Source organism: Astatotilapia calliptera, chromosome 18 (genome assembly GCF_964374335.1).
Source record: "Astatotilapia calliptera chromosome 18, fAstCal68.1, whole genome shotgun sequence".
In the NCBI taxonomy this organism is placed as follows: Eukaryota; Metazoa; Chordata; class Actinopteri; order Cichliformes; family Cichlidae; genus Astatotilapia; species Astatotilapia calliptera.
In genome coordinates, this window is record NC_137439.1 from 13,740,081 (window position 1) to 13,757,748 (window position 17,668).

General features: G+C 38.0%; 1 protein-coding gene across 2 annotated transcripts in view; it reads left to right on the plus strand.

Annotated features, from left to right (window-relative positions):
• Positions 1–13,349, plus strand: part of LOC113009957 (RNA-binding Raly-like protein) — a 54,214-nt gene extending 40,865 nt beyond the window's left edge. For both annotated transcript variants that reach the window (XM_080292289.1, XM_026148661.2), the window contains 7 exons: positions 390–465; positions 3,980–4,027; positions 4,767–4,957; positions 7,761–7,874; positions 8,149–8,306; positions 11,845–11,882; positions 12,593–13,349. In XM_080292289.1, coding sequence (XP_080148415.1) covers positions 390–465; positions 3,980–4,027; positions 4,767–4,957; positions 7,761–7,874; positions 8,149–8,306; positions 11,845–11,877 — 620 coding nt within the window. In that variant the 3' untranslated portion in view covers positions 11,878–11,882; positions 12,593–13,349. The remainder of the gene's footprint in view (positions 1–389; positions 466–3,979; positions 4,028–4,766; positions 4,958–7,760; positions 7,875–8,148; positions 8,307–11,844; positions 11,883–12,592) is intronic.
• Positions 13,350–17,668: the final 4,319 nt, after the last annotated feature.

The window sequence follows — 17,668 nt, forward strand, 5'->3', positions numbered from 1 at the left end:
TCCGGCCTTTTTGCTGAGTTTAACCAGTAGTCTGCACCTTGTTCTGCATTAATCTCCTATTCATGAAGGCTTCTATTGATTGTAGACCTTGACAGTGATACTCCTACCTCCTCGGGAGTGTTCTTGATTTAAGTGTTCACCTGGACCTTTAAGTGTTACCTTTGAGCCTTTGAACATTTGCCTCTTGAACTATTAATGCAGTTCTTTTGTTAAAGCCCTTGAACTGAAGTTGAAAATGTATTGTCTCCGATGGTGTACAAAGGCAAAACGACACAAATTGGTGCAATTGTCCAAATATACGTGGATCCAACTGTATGTTGTGGATGATCTTTATATTATAAACTGCTTCTCTATCACACCACGACTTCAACTCTCATTTTTTCCCCCAGATATCAACATGGCTGGAGAGCCCAAACCGTACAGGCCTAAGATGGGCTCCAAGAGGCCTCTCTCATCCCTCTACAGGTGAAACATGTTTTTCTTATTTTAGAGTGTCAGGTGGATGTTCCTTTCCTGACCTACTTTTTCTGTTGTACCCTCTCCCTCTGCTGTCTGTAAAATATGTGTTTATGATCCTCTCTGGCAGGCTGTGCTCTTAAGGACAAACAGCCAATTCCCTACTTGTGCTATTAGTGCCATTTTTTTTGTCTGTTGCTGTTACACACTTTGCTCTTTTGTCATCTCGTTGAAAGAAACAACAACAAAACAAACAAAAAAAAAGTCCACACAAAGTTGCTTAGCAGTATAATAAAAATACAAAATAACACCTTATTCAGGCTTTTAAAGGAATAGTTTTGGGAAATGTCTCTTCCTGCGGGGGCTTTGAATATGATTTACATAGTTTAAGACACAGACTGGAAACATGACCAAATTCTGTCTATATTATATTCTGTCCCAAAGTAACAGGATCAACCCAGCAGACCCTCTGTTTTACAGCTTACACAGTCGTGTGAAACAGACAGGTTTGGCAGGACTCTTTGGAAAAATGTAGTGCACACTTAGTGCTTCAATCAGAATTAAAAGGGTAAGTAGCAGCCAGGTGCTGTTAATCAAATGCACTTGATTAACTGATAATCAGCACGTGTGAGCGCCCCCATAAGAGCAGAGGTTTTGACAGTTTGCTGGTCTGGAGCTTTCAAGATTGTCAAAAAAATCCACAAGATACATCTCCGACTCAGTTAGCTTATTGAAATGTTAAAGTTCACCACAATACAAAATGGAACAAGTCAGAATCAGAATCAGAATCAGAAACTTTATTGTCATTGTCATGAGAACAACGAAATTAAGAATGGTCCCCGATCATTGCATCATCCCTAGCAATATCAAAATATAAATAAAACAATAAAATTCAATAAATAAAATAGATAGAATACTTAAAATACTAATAAGATATAACAGTAAAACATTCACATACATTCCCACACACATGCTTTGTGTGGTTTGTTTGGGAGGTTTGCACAACAAAGTGTCTTCTCTCTAAAAAGAAAACAGCAGCACAGCTTTGGTTTGCATGGTTCTGGAAATCTTGTGAACAAACCACTTCTAGGACAATGTCATTTAGACAGATGACACCAAACTGACAATGTTTGACTATAATGCAGTGTCATGTTTGGTAAAAACCAAACCCATCAGCACAAACACCTCATACCAACTGTCAAGCACCGTAGTGAAGGGGTGGTTAATTGGACTTGGTTTGAAAATGCAGTCCCTGAGTTTACCATAAACTCCTCTGTATACCAAAGTGTTTTAGTCAAATGTAAGGCCATCTGTCCTACGGCTAAAGCTTGGTTGAATCTGGGTAATGCACATATCAAGCCTAGCAGCAAATCTACAACAGTCTCTTATTATACAAGCTATAATAACTTGAAGCAAATGAATCATTGGGTGTTCCTTGGTTTTCTCACACTGCTTCAACATGTCGGCTTAGTTGTTGTTAAATAAGTGAGATGGTGTGTTTAAATAATTTTAGAACCTGGTATTGAGTCATGAGGCTATGAAAGGTTTATTAGTATTATTTTTTGCATGATTATGTGTTATTTAAAAGATAATAAGATAAGAACAAGAGTTTGGGAACTCCTTTACTAGAGGATTTGAAAATGAGAAGGAACACAACATACACATAACAAATTCTACCTATTTAAACTATCTCACTAAAATTTTATAAAATCTGACAAAACATGTGTTTTATGTTTGTATGTTAAGTAAAATGGTCATGTTGTGGTTTTGTAGCAGTTTTATGTGTCAGACTGCTTTTGAAGAGATTACATCAAACATGTTGCCTGGGTAAAACGTGCTGAAACATGTCAAAGATCCAATCTTCATAGTAGATCGTATCTGTAAAGGGAGCTACTTATTCATCATAGTTGACGATTCTAGTGCGCTGTCTTGCTTTTACTGCTAATTGGTTGCTAGCCCAATAGCTGTAAAAGTGTACTTCGAGCTTAACAACTATCCTGCAACACAAATCTGTTACATTAGGAAGGAAGCTGTCATGAACCACAGTATTTTCATCTGTATTCTTGCCATTGGCCAGTGGGGATGCTTATTAAAAGGCAGGAGGGGAGGTTTAGGAAGACGACAGCTAGCAGCTGGACAAATTTCCTTTGTTTCAGCCTTTTGTGAATTGATTAGAACCGTGCGCCTTTAGGTAGTCAGGCGCTCTAATCACACAACTTTAATGTGAAGGCTGTACCGAGGTGCTGGGGTAACAATAGATGAAATACTCTTCACATCACAGTGAGCAATGCAATGGGAACAGAGTGGCCTGCATCATTATAGAGCTCAGATTTTCTTCTTCTTTTTAAATTTGCAAAAGAATTCAAACATTTGTGCCTGATTTTTGCCTCCAAATCCAGAAAAGAGATCGCTCTCTTGGACCTGTGTGTCAGGGGCGGGAAGATGGCAGCACTATGCAACACACACACACACACACACACACACACACACACACACACACACACACACACACACACACACACACACACACACACACACTGTGTGTATTTATATCCTTGTGGGGACATCTCATTGACATAATGCTTTCCCTAGCCGCTTACCCTAACCATCAAAAATGAATGCCTAACCCTGACTCTTACCCTAAAACTAATCAGAACCTAATTGTAACCCTGACACAAAAACCACATTTAGAGTCTCAAAAATGCCTTCAAACAGCCCACGAGGGCTGTTTGTCCCCACAAGTATAGTAAACTACCAATTTTTGGTCCACATGAAGATGTTAATACCCGTACACACACACACACACACACACACGCACACACAGTTATTGAAAATACTCATGAAAATGAATTCGTTAGGCACAATATTGTAAATGACAGTGCTTTAATTTCTCTACATTTATCAAGTTTGTTCGAGTTTTACTGTCGCTGCTTCCTTTCTTTTTCCAAAATGGAAGAGTAAGCTGTGTAGCTGTGAGCAGTGTTGAGCTGCCCACCGTCTCTCAAGCTCTTTTGATTCCTGCTTTCTTTTATCCTGAATTTTTGAAAAGTAATCAAAATGCAACCATCAGGAACTCGTGCATATCGTGGCAGAAGTCTTAAGGCCACTCCTGTTGTGCCAGATTTATCACAGTGTAATTTGTAGCCGGGAACGGAAGCTTCCTGTTGTCAGCAGTTGTTTGTAGAAATAGCCTGCATTACCTTGCTTTCTAGTTTGATGGGAATCTGGTAAGTTTACCGCTATAGCAACCAAGAAAGAAATGCAACATAATGAGGCAAACTTGTTGTTGGTGCATTTCATTTTTTAAATGGATTAAAGGAAATTCGATTCCAGTGCTCAGCTCAGTTAAGAAACCACACATCAAATCTTAACAAGAAGGAATTTTCCAGTAATAGTCTTTTAGGACACTGAATAAAGAATTCAGTCTAAATGTATTTGCACCGTCATTTTCTTCCTTTATTGTTTTATGTTTTTGTGCACAAAAATCAAAGTAAAATAGAAATGTTCTCTTTTATTTCCACAGTGGCTATGAATTTGACTACGACTACTACAGAGATGACTTCTACAGTAGGTATGTTTAAAAAAAACGTTGGCTCACTGGTAAATAACACGTCTTTGTCATTTGCAACTTTTCTTTTTTCAACCAGTCCCTTTCCTCCCGATATTTTGCCCTTAGTATACACATCCTTTCTCCCCATTTCCCATCTTGAATAAAGATGATTTTTGAGCAGAATGGCCCCATTTCCTTCTGAGGCAAAGTAACTACATTATCACAGGCATAATGAATGTCATATTGAGGAGGTTTTTATTCCTCTCCGTTGGGCTTACTAATGATGCTTTTATCCGCATAGCCGGGTACTGAATGTCAGATAGTCCCCCGGCTGGTCATTTGCGCTGGCAAGGCACAGAATGTATCTTCATTCTGACATTTTCATTGGTTTGTTTACTTCCTCTTCTTTGCAATATCCCCAAGAGCAGAATCCTTCAGCTTTGAGTCATTATTGCTATTTTGGCAATTTGATATGTCAAAGGCAACTGGGAACAGGCTTTGATTGAATTGCTGTGGCATTGTTCAATGTGTACCTCTATCATTCAGACATCTTTTGCAGCATGTCTATTAGGTGCTTTGTAAGTGTTCCTTGCTGCTTGAATAAAAACATCTGACCAAAAACAAGGGAAAAAAACTCCACAAAAACTCCCATAGTGATTACAGAGTTATATCCCCACTTTTTTTGTTTTGTTATTTCTCTGCATTGTAATACTCTTGGAATATTTCTGTTGCTACAACTTTATTCTTCATGTGTCTTCAGACTGTTTGAGTACCACGGCCGCGTTGTGCCTCCGACCCGAGCTGTGATCCCCATCAAACGCTCACGACTAGTTGTCCCAACCACACGCAGAGCCAAATCCTCTTTTCCAGTCAGGGCTTGCTCTTCCTCTTCCTCCTCCTCTTCCTCCTCCCGAGCACTCAATGTCGGCTCTTCCATCACTGGCCCTAAACGTATGTTTGGTGGTTTTTCTTTGTCCCTTTTTGTTCCTATAGTATCCTGCCATCTCTAAAGTGATTTCCAAATGTTTTCTAAATGTGATTTTTATGTGATTGTTTGTTTTGAACTTACCTCCATGTCCATTTTTGGGGTTTGAGTCAAGTTAATGGCAAAGAAAATAAATTCAGCCGCTACAAAGAACATTTCCTATTATCATAACTTTGAACACATGTTGGCGGGTATCATTTCTGCCCATTATGATGGAAATGTACTCAGCAAGTGTAAATGCTAAGCTCTCGAAACAAAAAAAAAAGGTTAATAATCGAAAAAGGTCAGGCCTGCAATTCCTGATTATTTTCATTAGTAGTCTTGATAGTCCCTCTTGAACTGATTAGAGTATACGCTCATTGGACACTTCATTAGGTACACCCGTTCAACTGCTCTTTAACTCAAATATTTAGCCAGCCAATCACATGGCAGCGACTCAAAGATTTTAGACATGACATGGTCAAAATTAATCTGTTATATTATGTCATAATAATAATAATAATAATATTAATGGATTGCATTTATATAGCGCTTTTCTAGGCACCCAAAGCGCTTTACAATTCCACTATTCATTCACTCTCACATTCACACACTGGTGGAGGCAGCTACAGTTGTAGCCACAGCTGCCCTGGGGCAGACTGACAGAAGCGAGGCTGCCATATTGCACCATCGACCCCTCTGGCCAACACCAGTAGGCGGTAGGGTAAAGTGGCTTGCCCAAGGACACAACGACCAGGACAGAGAGAGCAGGGGGATCGAAAAGGCAACCTTCCGGTTACAGATGAGCTTCCCAATCCCCTGAACCATGGTCGCCCCCAAGGCGTGGAGGAAACTTTCTTTGCTCAATTTGGGCCTCTTAATATCAACTGGGCATTGTTTAAATGCCACAGACTACTTGAGTATCGTTATTGACCATGCCCAGTGCCTTTTTGACCACAGTGTACCCATCGTCTAATGGCTGGTTGTAGCAGGATATAAAACCATGTCACAAACCTCAAATCTTCTCAAATGGGTGTCCTAAACAAGACAGTGAGTTCACTGTACTCAAATGTCCTGCACAGTCTCCAGATCGCAGTCAAATAGAGCACCTTTGGGATGTGATGCAGGGGGAGATTTGCATCATGAATGTGCACCCAACAAATCTGCAGTGTGCACTGTGTGATGCTATCATGTCAGCGTTGAACCAAAGGTTTTGAGGAATGTTTCCAGCATCTTAATGAGTCTTTGTTGAATAACATGAAAAATGAAGGCAGTTCTGAAGACACAAGGAGGTCCAACCTGGTCCTAGTAAGGTGTACCTAATTAAGTGTCTAGTGAGTGCATTTAAAAAAAAAATATTGTAATTTTTAAGATGCCAAAACTGACATTTACAGTACTTTGTTTGTTTTTTCACCAAACTGTCCAAAACCCCAAAATAATAAGAGATTTTCATACAAAACAAAGGAAAGTGGCTTATCCTCACGTTGGAGATAAAAAACTGTAGTGATTTCCAAATGCTGAATCATTTTCATGTCAAAACTGTCGTTGAATGCGATTTACTCTTGAATAAATGAGTAATTTTAAAAACACCACCTTTGATTTTAATAAGAGGTTAATGTACAAGCTATTTTGATTGTTGAGGCAAAAACTGTCAAATAATGCAATAAAATGGGGAGGAAAAAAATGACCATAATGACTTCCTAAGCTAACCGAACAGATTCACAAGAAATTGTCACATTTGAAAGCTGGTTTTAAATATTTTCTTCTTGAAAAATTACTTTATTATGGCATTTATTATCATTTGATTTTAACAATCATTGCTGATTAATCTTCAGTCAGGTGACAAAGCCAGCCATTGTCAAACTTAAGGATGTCTTGGCCAAATTTTAAACCTGCGCCGACTGAACCTTTAATCAAAACTCTGATTGAAACACAAGACTTGATGTGTTTTCTCTGATTCCTTTTGATCTTCTGGTGATTTTCTTGTTGAGGCTGAATCTTCATTAAACACTTTCCTTTCCCTTGCCATCTGAAAAGAAAAACAAATCATTTGAATCTCACATCTTTTCTTTAGTTCTGATGACCTTTTTGATGTAAATATTTAAGCTGTTCCATTGTAGCTTCAAGCTAATTACATGTTTGTACATGAGAAACTTTGACCTCCTGCAGACCACCGCCACACTCTTTAGGAATGACTGGGATAAACAGTAAATTTTTTTTCTTTTCTTGAGATGCATTGAAACACATTTAAACCAGAGTTTTTATTCGTGTTAAAACAAAAGTAAGCACACCAGAAATGTTGGGAATAAACCAAAATTATACAGAATAAATCTTAGATCAGAGTCTCAGCTAGTTGTTTGGTTATTTTTTTATTTTCTGCTCTGTGTAGCATTTCTGCATCATATTGCTCATCACTTTCTATTGTTTTACAGCAAGCAGGCAGCTGTTTTCTCATCATCTAAGCTAGTAACAAGGTGGTAAATCTAATAGTAAGAGCCAGATCTTTCCTCTACAAAAATTGAGGTAAAACATGGCTAAGAAAGAAACATTTTCGCTGGTAGCAACAACAGTGAGATTATGGCTTTAGCAGCTGCTGTACTGTTCAAACTCTCGCATGCTTATTATTATTCTCCCCTCAATGCAACACAGTGAGATTTCCTGCTTTTCATCAGTTGTGCCACATTTTCAGTGAAGAACTTGACTGTTGAGAAGAGTCTGCTGCTGTCACAGTGTCTCTTGTAGAACATCCCATTAATTATGCTTTTTAACTTTATTAATGTATGCTTGCAGTGAAGACAGATCAGCTTCTAACAATCAAAAAGGAACTGTCGCAAATCAAAACCAAGATCGACTCACTGCTGGGAAGGCTTGAGAAGATAGAGAGGCAACATCGCTCTGACGCCGGTAAGATTTGACAGCCAGGAGGGGAGGACCTGTCTGATGAGCATGCATAGAAAAACGGGGAAGATGCTGAGAGAGGCCGCCATGTACTGAAATAAAAGCCACACAAACGTCCTTTGAGGAGAGTTGACGGAATGATACTGAACATATTAAATGCTTGTTCGGAGGCTTGTCTGAAATACAGGTTCTTCTATTATCAAAACAAGATAGAAAGTCAATAAATCTACTATGCTCTGATGTTAACTGCCAGTCTTTGTCTCTTGATGTCTTTTGCCAGAGATGCAGAGGAAGCAGGAGGAGGTGTGCGAGTGTCTCCATGGTGATGCAGCAGACCACTCTGGGGGGGAGGAAGTGGAGGGGACGGCTGAGGTTGAGGCAGGGGAGATGACAGACGGTGGTGAAGACGACTTTGAAGATGAAGGCACAAGCGACATGGTGAGCAGGCCAAGTACCCATGTCCAGTATTAATAAGAAGTTATTTGGTTCCAATTTAGCTGCAGTGTGTGTGTGTGTGTGTGTGTGTGTGTGTGTCTGCAAAAGTCACAAGAAGTCCTAATTACCTACAGATTTTCTTGTAATTTTTTAAAGTGGACTTGATTCATATTTGTGCAGGCTTTCTGAAGGTCCTTCAAAGTTTCTCCCCCGCCCCCGCGTAGAGGCATAGTATTGGCAGTACTTCCCTAGCTTCCAAATTACACAAGAACAGGACAGAAAATCGTTGGCAACAAGGCCTGTAGACTGATGAATCCAAATCGTTGTCATCATTAGTGTAAGTCATTGCCAGTATGCACAGAGGTCAGGAGAGAGGTATAGTGGTGAGCATCTACATGGAACTATGAATGCAGAACAGAACCATCAAATTTCAATCCACCAATACCATCTGCAACACAGCTGATGTCATTTTCTTTTAACACGACAGTGATCCAAATACACTGTCAATGCCGTAAAAGCCGATAGTAGCTGACGAGAAACACAGTCATGAATCACACCCCTCCCAGAACCTGGACCTCAACATTTTGGAAGCAGTGTGGGATCATTTTGAGAGAGAACAGAATAAAAGGCACCCAACATTCAAAGAATACTTTGATTGTCCTTAAAGAAGCCTGGAGAACTATTCCTGAAGAATACTTCAGGAATAGCTTACATGAAAGCTGTCTGTGAGACTTCAGGCTGTGTTGAAGAATAAAGGTGCTCACACCAAATATCAACTTTCAAGCACAGCAGAATTATAAAAACTCTTTTTCTGTATATCCATGTATATTTCGACGTTTCCCATCCCATCTCCCAAGCAAGATATAAAGAAATGAGGGGTGTTTCAAGACTCTTGCATAGTAGTTTATCTATTTTATGATGCGGAAAATGTTTTCCACTGACATAATATGCCAATAATAACAGTAAGTATAATGTACATTCAACTCTGTTGTATAAATAACTTTGCCTTAGATGGAACCATTTGAGTCATACAGGATTCTTATAAAACTAAAAGGTGAAATGGTCATGAAAAAGTAGTCAGGTTGTTCGTGGTGATGGATACAAAGTTTTGCTGTCTTTTGTGACAATCAGCATGATTTGAAAAGTCTAAACTATATGAGTAAAAACACTCAGAAAATGATTCTTCACCCACAATAAACACAATACAATACTCTGAAATATATATAAAATTACATTTGAATTTATTTAATTAATTAATAATTAAAGATAATGTGCCTGGTACAAACTAAATGTGTATCAATCAATTAAGTTTAGTTTGACCAGATCCCATTAAATGTAACATTTTACATTGTACTTATGCAACAAAATTACATGGATAAATTACATATAATTAAATTAGTTGAAGTCAGAAGGGCAATTTTTTTTATTTTATGTTATTTTTGAGTGAGGTGTATTTTGTCTCTGTCTGAACAACATACATGCTGCAAAGTGGGGACACGTTGTTGTGGCAACCAAGAAAAGTAGTAGCTGTTGTTTTAAAGCTTAATCTTAATGTGTTTTGAATTAATATTGTATTACAAAGTAATAACTATCATCAATGACAAAATAATTCGAGGTCGTCTCTATCACAAACCGCCATGAAACTGAACAAATCACATGAAAACACCAAAGTCAGCAGCACGTAACGGTGTCTGTGAATACTTTGGCTTTCCTTCCCTGTCTCAGACAAACCTGAATGGGAGGAGTTTGTCTTCGGAAATGTATTTTACATTTTTAAACTCTTAGTTTGGTCAGGTTCAGGCAACAGAACTTAGGTTTGGGAGAGACCCTTATAATTTTCCCTCAGATTGAATAAAATGTGTGGTACTGAGCCCATCTGCCAGAAGAACTCTAAGGCAAACTTCTTCTCTGTGTTATACGCAAAGCCTCAGGCATAGAAGTTTTATAAATCTTTGAAAGCATTGTTTATTTTAATAAAAGAGTAAATAATTTAATTATACAGTTAAGTGCCAGACTTTTTTAAGTCACTATCTATCGCTGAGTGAGGTAACGCACGATCACTGATGAAGAGAGTGTTTATACTTAGTTTCCACGGCAACATACTTGGAAAAACTGCTGTATTGAAACCTGCCATGGCAAACCAAACATTTTCTTCTGATGCCACCAAGCATTAAAAATAATTTAACTGACAAAACAAGACTTGACTTTCACAAGATATTTACAAGAAATGGGACACATCTGTCAGCTACCTCAGTAATTACTGCTGTCATTCATCTATGAAACAAGACAGCTGGAGTAACGGAACAAGACGGAGCAACAACACTAAGCTGTTAGATGAAGAGCTGCAGGTGACAAGCTATGCACCTCCAGCTCCTCGGTGAAGTTAGGCTGCTGTTTGCAGACGCTTCGCCGTGTGCAGAATGAAATCGGAGCAAAGTTTCTCACAGAGTGTTTGAAACTGATCTGCTACTAACTACATCACTCTCTGGATACACTTGTGAAACTTTTTGGGTGGTGTTAATTTACTGTAATGCAGTAAAAGAGTGTAATGCATGCAGCATATCACCAATTTTTACTTTAAAAATCATAAATCATCTAACTGAACATTTGCTTTCCAGTTTTATTACTGTGACAGTTTTATTTCTCAAAACTATTGCCTTACTTTGACACTAAAGAAAGGTTATATAATCATACCTGCTTCCTGTTTTATGAGATCTGGACTCACTGTTGGGTGGTTTATTGGCTTCATTCTGCAAGCAGACTAAACTATTGATTACTGGTAATCATTAAAGCTTATATGTGTTAATCCAATAGATACTGTGGCCAAAAGGCTTAGAATAAACAAAAACCCCAAATCCCTATATTGATTTAGTGAAAACACACTGTATAAAATGTGTCTCAGAGGACATGGATGAGATGTGAATTGATGCACATTTTCAAGGTTTGGGCAAACAAAAAGAAAAAAAAAGATTTGCGAAACAAAAAAAAAAGTACAGCCATTTCTAAGGTTTTAAAAATCAGGACATGAAAGATCCTCAGGTATTGACCAGGTTCTGATGACTGTGGAGTCCATTTGAGTACAGTGAACTCACTGCCATGTTCAAGAAATCAGCTTAAGACATTTTGAGCTATGTGACATGGTGCGTCATCCTCCTGGGAACACTGTGGTCATGAAGCGATGCACATGGTCCGCAGCAATACTCTGAGTGTTATTTGTCATTGAAACAATGCTCAGGTGTTACTAAATGTGTCAAGAAGATATTCCCCACACCATTACACCACCAGCAGCTTGAACTGTTAATAAAATGCAGCATGGATCCATTTTTTCACGTTTATGGGTTTTGTTAAATGAATAACAGAACTTGTGCGAACCAGTTAATTTTTTAAATATGTACTGATGTGTATTTCAGACTTAGAACTGGAAGTGTTTCATTTTTTTAATGACTGTGGATTGAGCTAGAAAAGGGAAGGCTATGTTGCTGCCTAGTTATAAAAATTAATTCTTGACTGATTTAAAGCAATCTTATTTCTTTTACTGCAGATAGAGAACCACATATCGGACATTGACAACTGAGTAAGGTCAGTATTTAATCTTGGTTTAACAACACACATTTTGCACAAAGCTGAATTTATTTTTGGGAATAACGTATGAAAAGCAGAATCATAGAAACATTTTAGCATCCAGCAGTTGAAAGCAATTCGAAGGATCTTTCGCTTCCTGCTTTAAAAAGAGTAACAGAGTAAGAAACATTGCTCATCCTTGGAGTTTAATCCTCCAAAATGTTCTTCTAAAGGTGGGGTCATTCTCTGCATCTGGGGGCAAAAGGAAAAGCAGCTTCTCTGCAGTGATCGCTGATGACTGAACAGCCGCAGAGATGAGACTCTTTCTCATGTGCATTTCCTGTCAAACGACATTTAAATCTCCCCTGATTTTCTTTGTAAGAACAAATAGCTATGAGATTTAATTTGCCTCTTGGCTGACATTTCCTCCCTGCTGTCCTTAAGTGCCTGCGAGTGGAAGTTTTTCCTTTTTTTTTTTTTTTTTTTTTTCTTTTCCTTCCTCAGGCGGTCTGAACATGATAGATTGTTAAGATGATGGTTTAATGAACTGCTTGTCCTCTGGTGGATATCTGAGTGGTTGCAGGTAATAACAGCAGCGTTAGAAAATTTTAATGTTGGTCCTCTTGAGTTTCCAAGCTTCACAGGAAAATTTAAACCTGCAGCTACCTTTTTTCACATGAGGTCGCTGTGAGAGATGAAAAAATAATAACTTTCTTTTTTCTTTCAAGTTGGGGAATAATGAAGCTTGCATTACAGAAGATGGGAGGACAGATACCAGCAAAATCTTCTTGATCAAGGAGGTGCATTTGACATTAAAGGAAAGGAAGTGACAGACAGCAGTGGAAGAGTGTGTCAGACTTGTATTTTGCTTGTTTGCCTCATTAGAACATGCCACTGCTGATGCATACGTCATCAAAATCCTGGGTATAAATATTCTCCAGACGACTGCAAGATCTTCGCAACCAGCAGTCAGTCATTTCCCCTCGGACTGATTGCTGTTCTGAAAAATACAGACAATACAGTATATTGTGTGCTTATTATATTGTGGTCTGTATTGTGTATAAAAATACAGTTATGTGATCTACCAGAAGAAAATTTGTCTTTTGTTGTACCTCAGATGTTTGTTTCTGTTTCTGTGCATTGAAAACTGTGAAAAGCTGCATTGCTGGCAGAGAGCTAAATATGAATGTAACAGTAACATATTTTCTTTGACACTCATTAATTCTGCATTTTGTTTTCATTCATTTTGAGCAAATGTACAGTATGTAATTTATTCACAATCTCTCCACATGATATTGAATGCATTTCATGTTTTTAATTTGTTCTACATGACAACGTGTATTTGAAATTCTTTACTTTCTGTTTACAATTTTAAAAAATGAAAGACAACAATTTTTGCTGTCAGCATGTTAAAAATGTGGCTATCAAGGATCATTTCTTTGCCTCTGTTGTACAGCCATGGATAATAAACATTTTTGACATAAACTTGTGTCCTTCCTCCCCAAAACTGAGTGGTGTAGCTCGCATTTTTTGTAAATGTATTGTTTCTTTTTCTATTTAAATGGACCTAAAGCTAAGGAAAGATGAGATATACTTCTTGCATCTAGTTTGACTGCCGATTGCATTTAATTTTTTTCGCATTTGCTAACTGATGAAAAGTAGTGCTCATCCCCACCCAGAGACCGTGTTGCATGGACAGTCTCTGGGTGGGGATGAGCATTCAATGTGTCTGACAAGGCGATTGCACAGGTCACCTAGTGGGAGATGAAGTGTTTCCAAATGCTGTCAGACAGACTTCTGAATTACAAATATTTCCCATTAAATGTAGAAATGCAGGCAGATTGTTGACATGTTGCAATCAGTCTGAGTCGGTGTACGCCGATTATTGCAACTCATCTGTATCATGTTTCTTTGCAAAAAGAGGTTCATCTAAGTTAGTTTCCAAGTGTCTTTTTTCTGGTTATATTCCTATCAAAACAAGGTTGCTGTGCACTTATGTCATTATAAAGTTAAACTACTGTTCTGCAGCAACTACGCAACTATTTGTTTCAAAACTGAGTTCTGATTAGACTCTGAATGTAAGCAATTCATTTGAATTTCTGTGTGTTTTAAAGACAACAGATTTGCAATTTTCACAGGTTTATCTCAGTGAATCATCTTATCATCCCAAATTGAGGTCAAACTGACAATTAAATACAATATCATCCTTAAAGACGGAATCATCTTCTTGGCATATTATTAAATTCTTGATACACCAACGTTTTTCAAGACAGAAACATGACTCCATTCTTCTCAGCAACCATTTCCAATAAGATCGCAAGTTCATTGCGCACGGTTGTGCCGTGGTCACCAGTCACTGTTTTCCCTTGTGTGACTGCAGCATAATGCAAACATTTGAAACTTTACCAGTGCGCTAACACGATCAAGATACTGTTAAATAAAACAGTTACTAAGTTTTCTTTAGGACGGATTTAAATATTGATAATTGAACCCTCAAAAATGCTGATTTTTTTTAAATAAATCTAAATTTTTAATCGGCACCTTACAAACAAATTAAATAACGAATTCAAAGTCTGGATAATAACAGCTGGAAGACAAAAAAATCAGAGGGAACAACAGGCAAAAAGCAAGAAACAGGAAAGCTAACAAGCTAACAGCAAGGGACATAACAGTATGAGACAACAACAGCATAGGCCTGATGCTCATACCTGCATTAGTTTACTCATAATGTTGAAATGAAATTGTGGGTTTAGTTTATTTTTCCCTTAAAACAACTATGCACATGATGATTTCTTTATTCATCATTTAACAGTTTTTAGCGCTTACAGTTATGCAGAGTCAGGCATGAAAAGGCTGCTGTTTGTGACAGGTGGGTACTGACAGACGTGTGCAGCTGCCAGCTGTCCTCTAGGCTTCACTTCTGCTAAACCTGTGTCTCTGAACTGGACCTCGTCGATGTTTGTGGCCTCATAAGCTCTCCTGTGATATTTAGTTTGTATACTTGGATTATTCCAATGAATGGTTAATATATGCAAAATCTGCACAGATTTTTCCATCTTGGATTTGAATGCAATTAAAGTCTCCCTCTACAGCCTGTTGATTCTTAGTTTCAGCAATGAAACTGAATTTAAAACAAACTATAGCTGACATTCTGTCCCCTAGGCAACCACCAATGTCCTACTGCCTACACATATTCAGTAACACTCAGAAAAATATGCTGGTAATTAGATAGTGTTAATAAATATCTTTCAGTAAGTATGAAAGTTTTCTACATGTCCTAGTTTACATTATGAAATAAGTTTTTGTGAGCGAGAATATCTTGAATGTTTAACACTTTTCGACTAAACAGTTGTCTTCTACTTTGGTTAGTTTTTTTTAAACAATCATTTATTAAAACCTTTCCTTTAAAACTTGTATTTTATTTAATGTTTTTGTGAAATTCAGGTAGAGTAGCTTTTATACTGTTAATTCAGCATATACTAAAAAAAAAAAAAAAGCCTGTTCTTACAATATATTTGTGAGCTTTTTTATTTTGCAAAGAAATTCACAATCAGACAGACAGACTCACCAGGCTGCATGTCCTCACCTCATGTGCTTGATAACCACTTTCTCTCTCTCTCTTTGTTTCTCTTCTGTTGTTGTGAGTGTGTGTCTATGTAAGTGTTTGTGTATTTAAAACAGCTGCCTGTCTTCACCTCTGCAGTGCTGCCGTCTCTTGAAACCTTGCATGTTTAGAAAGTATTTTTTCTCCATTTTTATGTTGTTCTTGTAGTTTTTGTCCTCAGATGAGGTTTGAAGTGTCTGTATCCAGACTGCAACCACCTGTAAAAGGTAGAGGCTCACCAGGACATACACACCTCAGAAGTTCCTGTTCTTGGCACAGCCCCCCGTCCCCTGGCGCCCCCTGCGATGCCCCCCTTCTTAGGGAAACCCTCTGCAGAGGAGCCGTGAGAGCCAGGAACTTATGACTTGTGTGTGCACTCAGGCATCACTCATACCTGCTCTGTAGACAGTTCCTGTCAGAAGGAGGGGGCACAGCAGTGATGCCGGGGGGCAGAAGGTGGTGCCTCAATGCCTCTCTCATTCTGAGAGTGTAAAACAAAAAAAACAATTGTCAGTGAACATTTGATCCCCACTTGGTCACAACATATGGCAACCCCTTCCTAAGCCTGGTTCTGTCGGAGGTTTCGCCCCATTGAAAAGGAGTTTTTCCTCCCCACTGTCGCCAAGTGCTTACTCATAGGGGATTTGGGGGCTTTTTAAAAACTAACCACTGAAAAGTTCAGCGGCATCAAATTTAGGACTCACCAAATATGTAACTGGATGATTCGTGATTAAATGAGAAATCATCCATTTAAAACATATTTGCAAGTCATATTTAGTTGTATATAAATTTGATTCCAGGGACATTAAGGCCGATCACAGACTAATTTGGACAACTGGTAAAAATAAATAAATAAATAAAAGAAATTGGAAAAAATCAATGTGTCATTTTTTAATATAGATTTCAAATAACATACCATTTGATGTCAACATATTTTTGTTACATTTGCGGTGCTCGTCATGTTATATTCTTATGATTCTGTTCATTTTATGAGTTCATGCTTCTGCCTTGCTTAACTGGTACTTAGCTAGCTTTAGTCATGCTAGCATCAGCACAGGTAGAAACACATACACATCAGAGAATCGCACTATCTACAAATGGAAAACTACAAAAATAAAATTTAGAAAGCTTTCAGATTAGTAAACCTATCAAAAATCAAAGTTCCTATAGTGCAAACACATCATTTCATATTGTGTTCAAGTCAGTTGTTATCCAATTTTAAAACTATAAAATGTGATAAAGTGTATTTTTAGTTTACTTTGTTAATAAAGAAATTTTTTTTAGAAACACTAACGTTATATATAGCAAAATATGAAGCAATCTTCTACCTCCCGTTGACATGCAGACCTGTGGCCAACTCTACAAACCATTTAGAATTTTTTCCAGCTGAGGTGTTCAAAATAGATAACCAAACTGGTGATAGTTACAGTGTAATGTGGGCAACTGACTGCCTAATATAATGTAACATCATCACAATATTTTACGAAAAAGGAACAAATGTACCTTTGTTTCCTCAGCTAAGACAGCTGGGCTGCAGTAGCTTGTGTTTATGTCAAGAGTGCCATTTGATTTAAAAGCAAGGAGCAAAAGACTCTGAGCAGCATATCAGTCAGAAACAATGCCATATATTTAAGGAACAAAGGTCAAATTCTTCATGTGTGTACATGTACTGTTGTGCACATAAACTCACAGATGTATATGACAACTCAAGTTTGTGACCAAAAATTTGTATTCTAATTTTAAAAATGGAATACCATCCATCCATCCATCCATCCATCCAATGTTCCCTCTAATTTTTCATGTGTCATGTTTTTTTTTTTGTGCGCAACGCAGATTTTCTGTGCACAGAGACTGTGCCAGGAGTGCGCAATTGCGCACGCACGCGGCTTAGAGGGAAAATTGCATCCATCTTCTTCTGCTTTATCCGGTGCCGGGTCGCGGGGGCAACAGCCTAAGCAGAGAAGCCCAGCCTCGCTCTCCCTCCCTATTCATTGTAATACATACAACAAATATGCATTACCAACTCTTAAGAAAAACAAACAAACACTGAAGTCTTAAATTGAATACCTTTTTCATGCTTTTCAACATCGTGAGAAGATGGAGATGATTTTCTTTCTACTTTCAGTTTATACAGACAGCTGCATGTTTAGCTGAGAAACATTGCAGCTGAGAAACATGCAGCTGTCTGCATGTTTCTCAA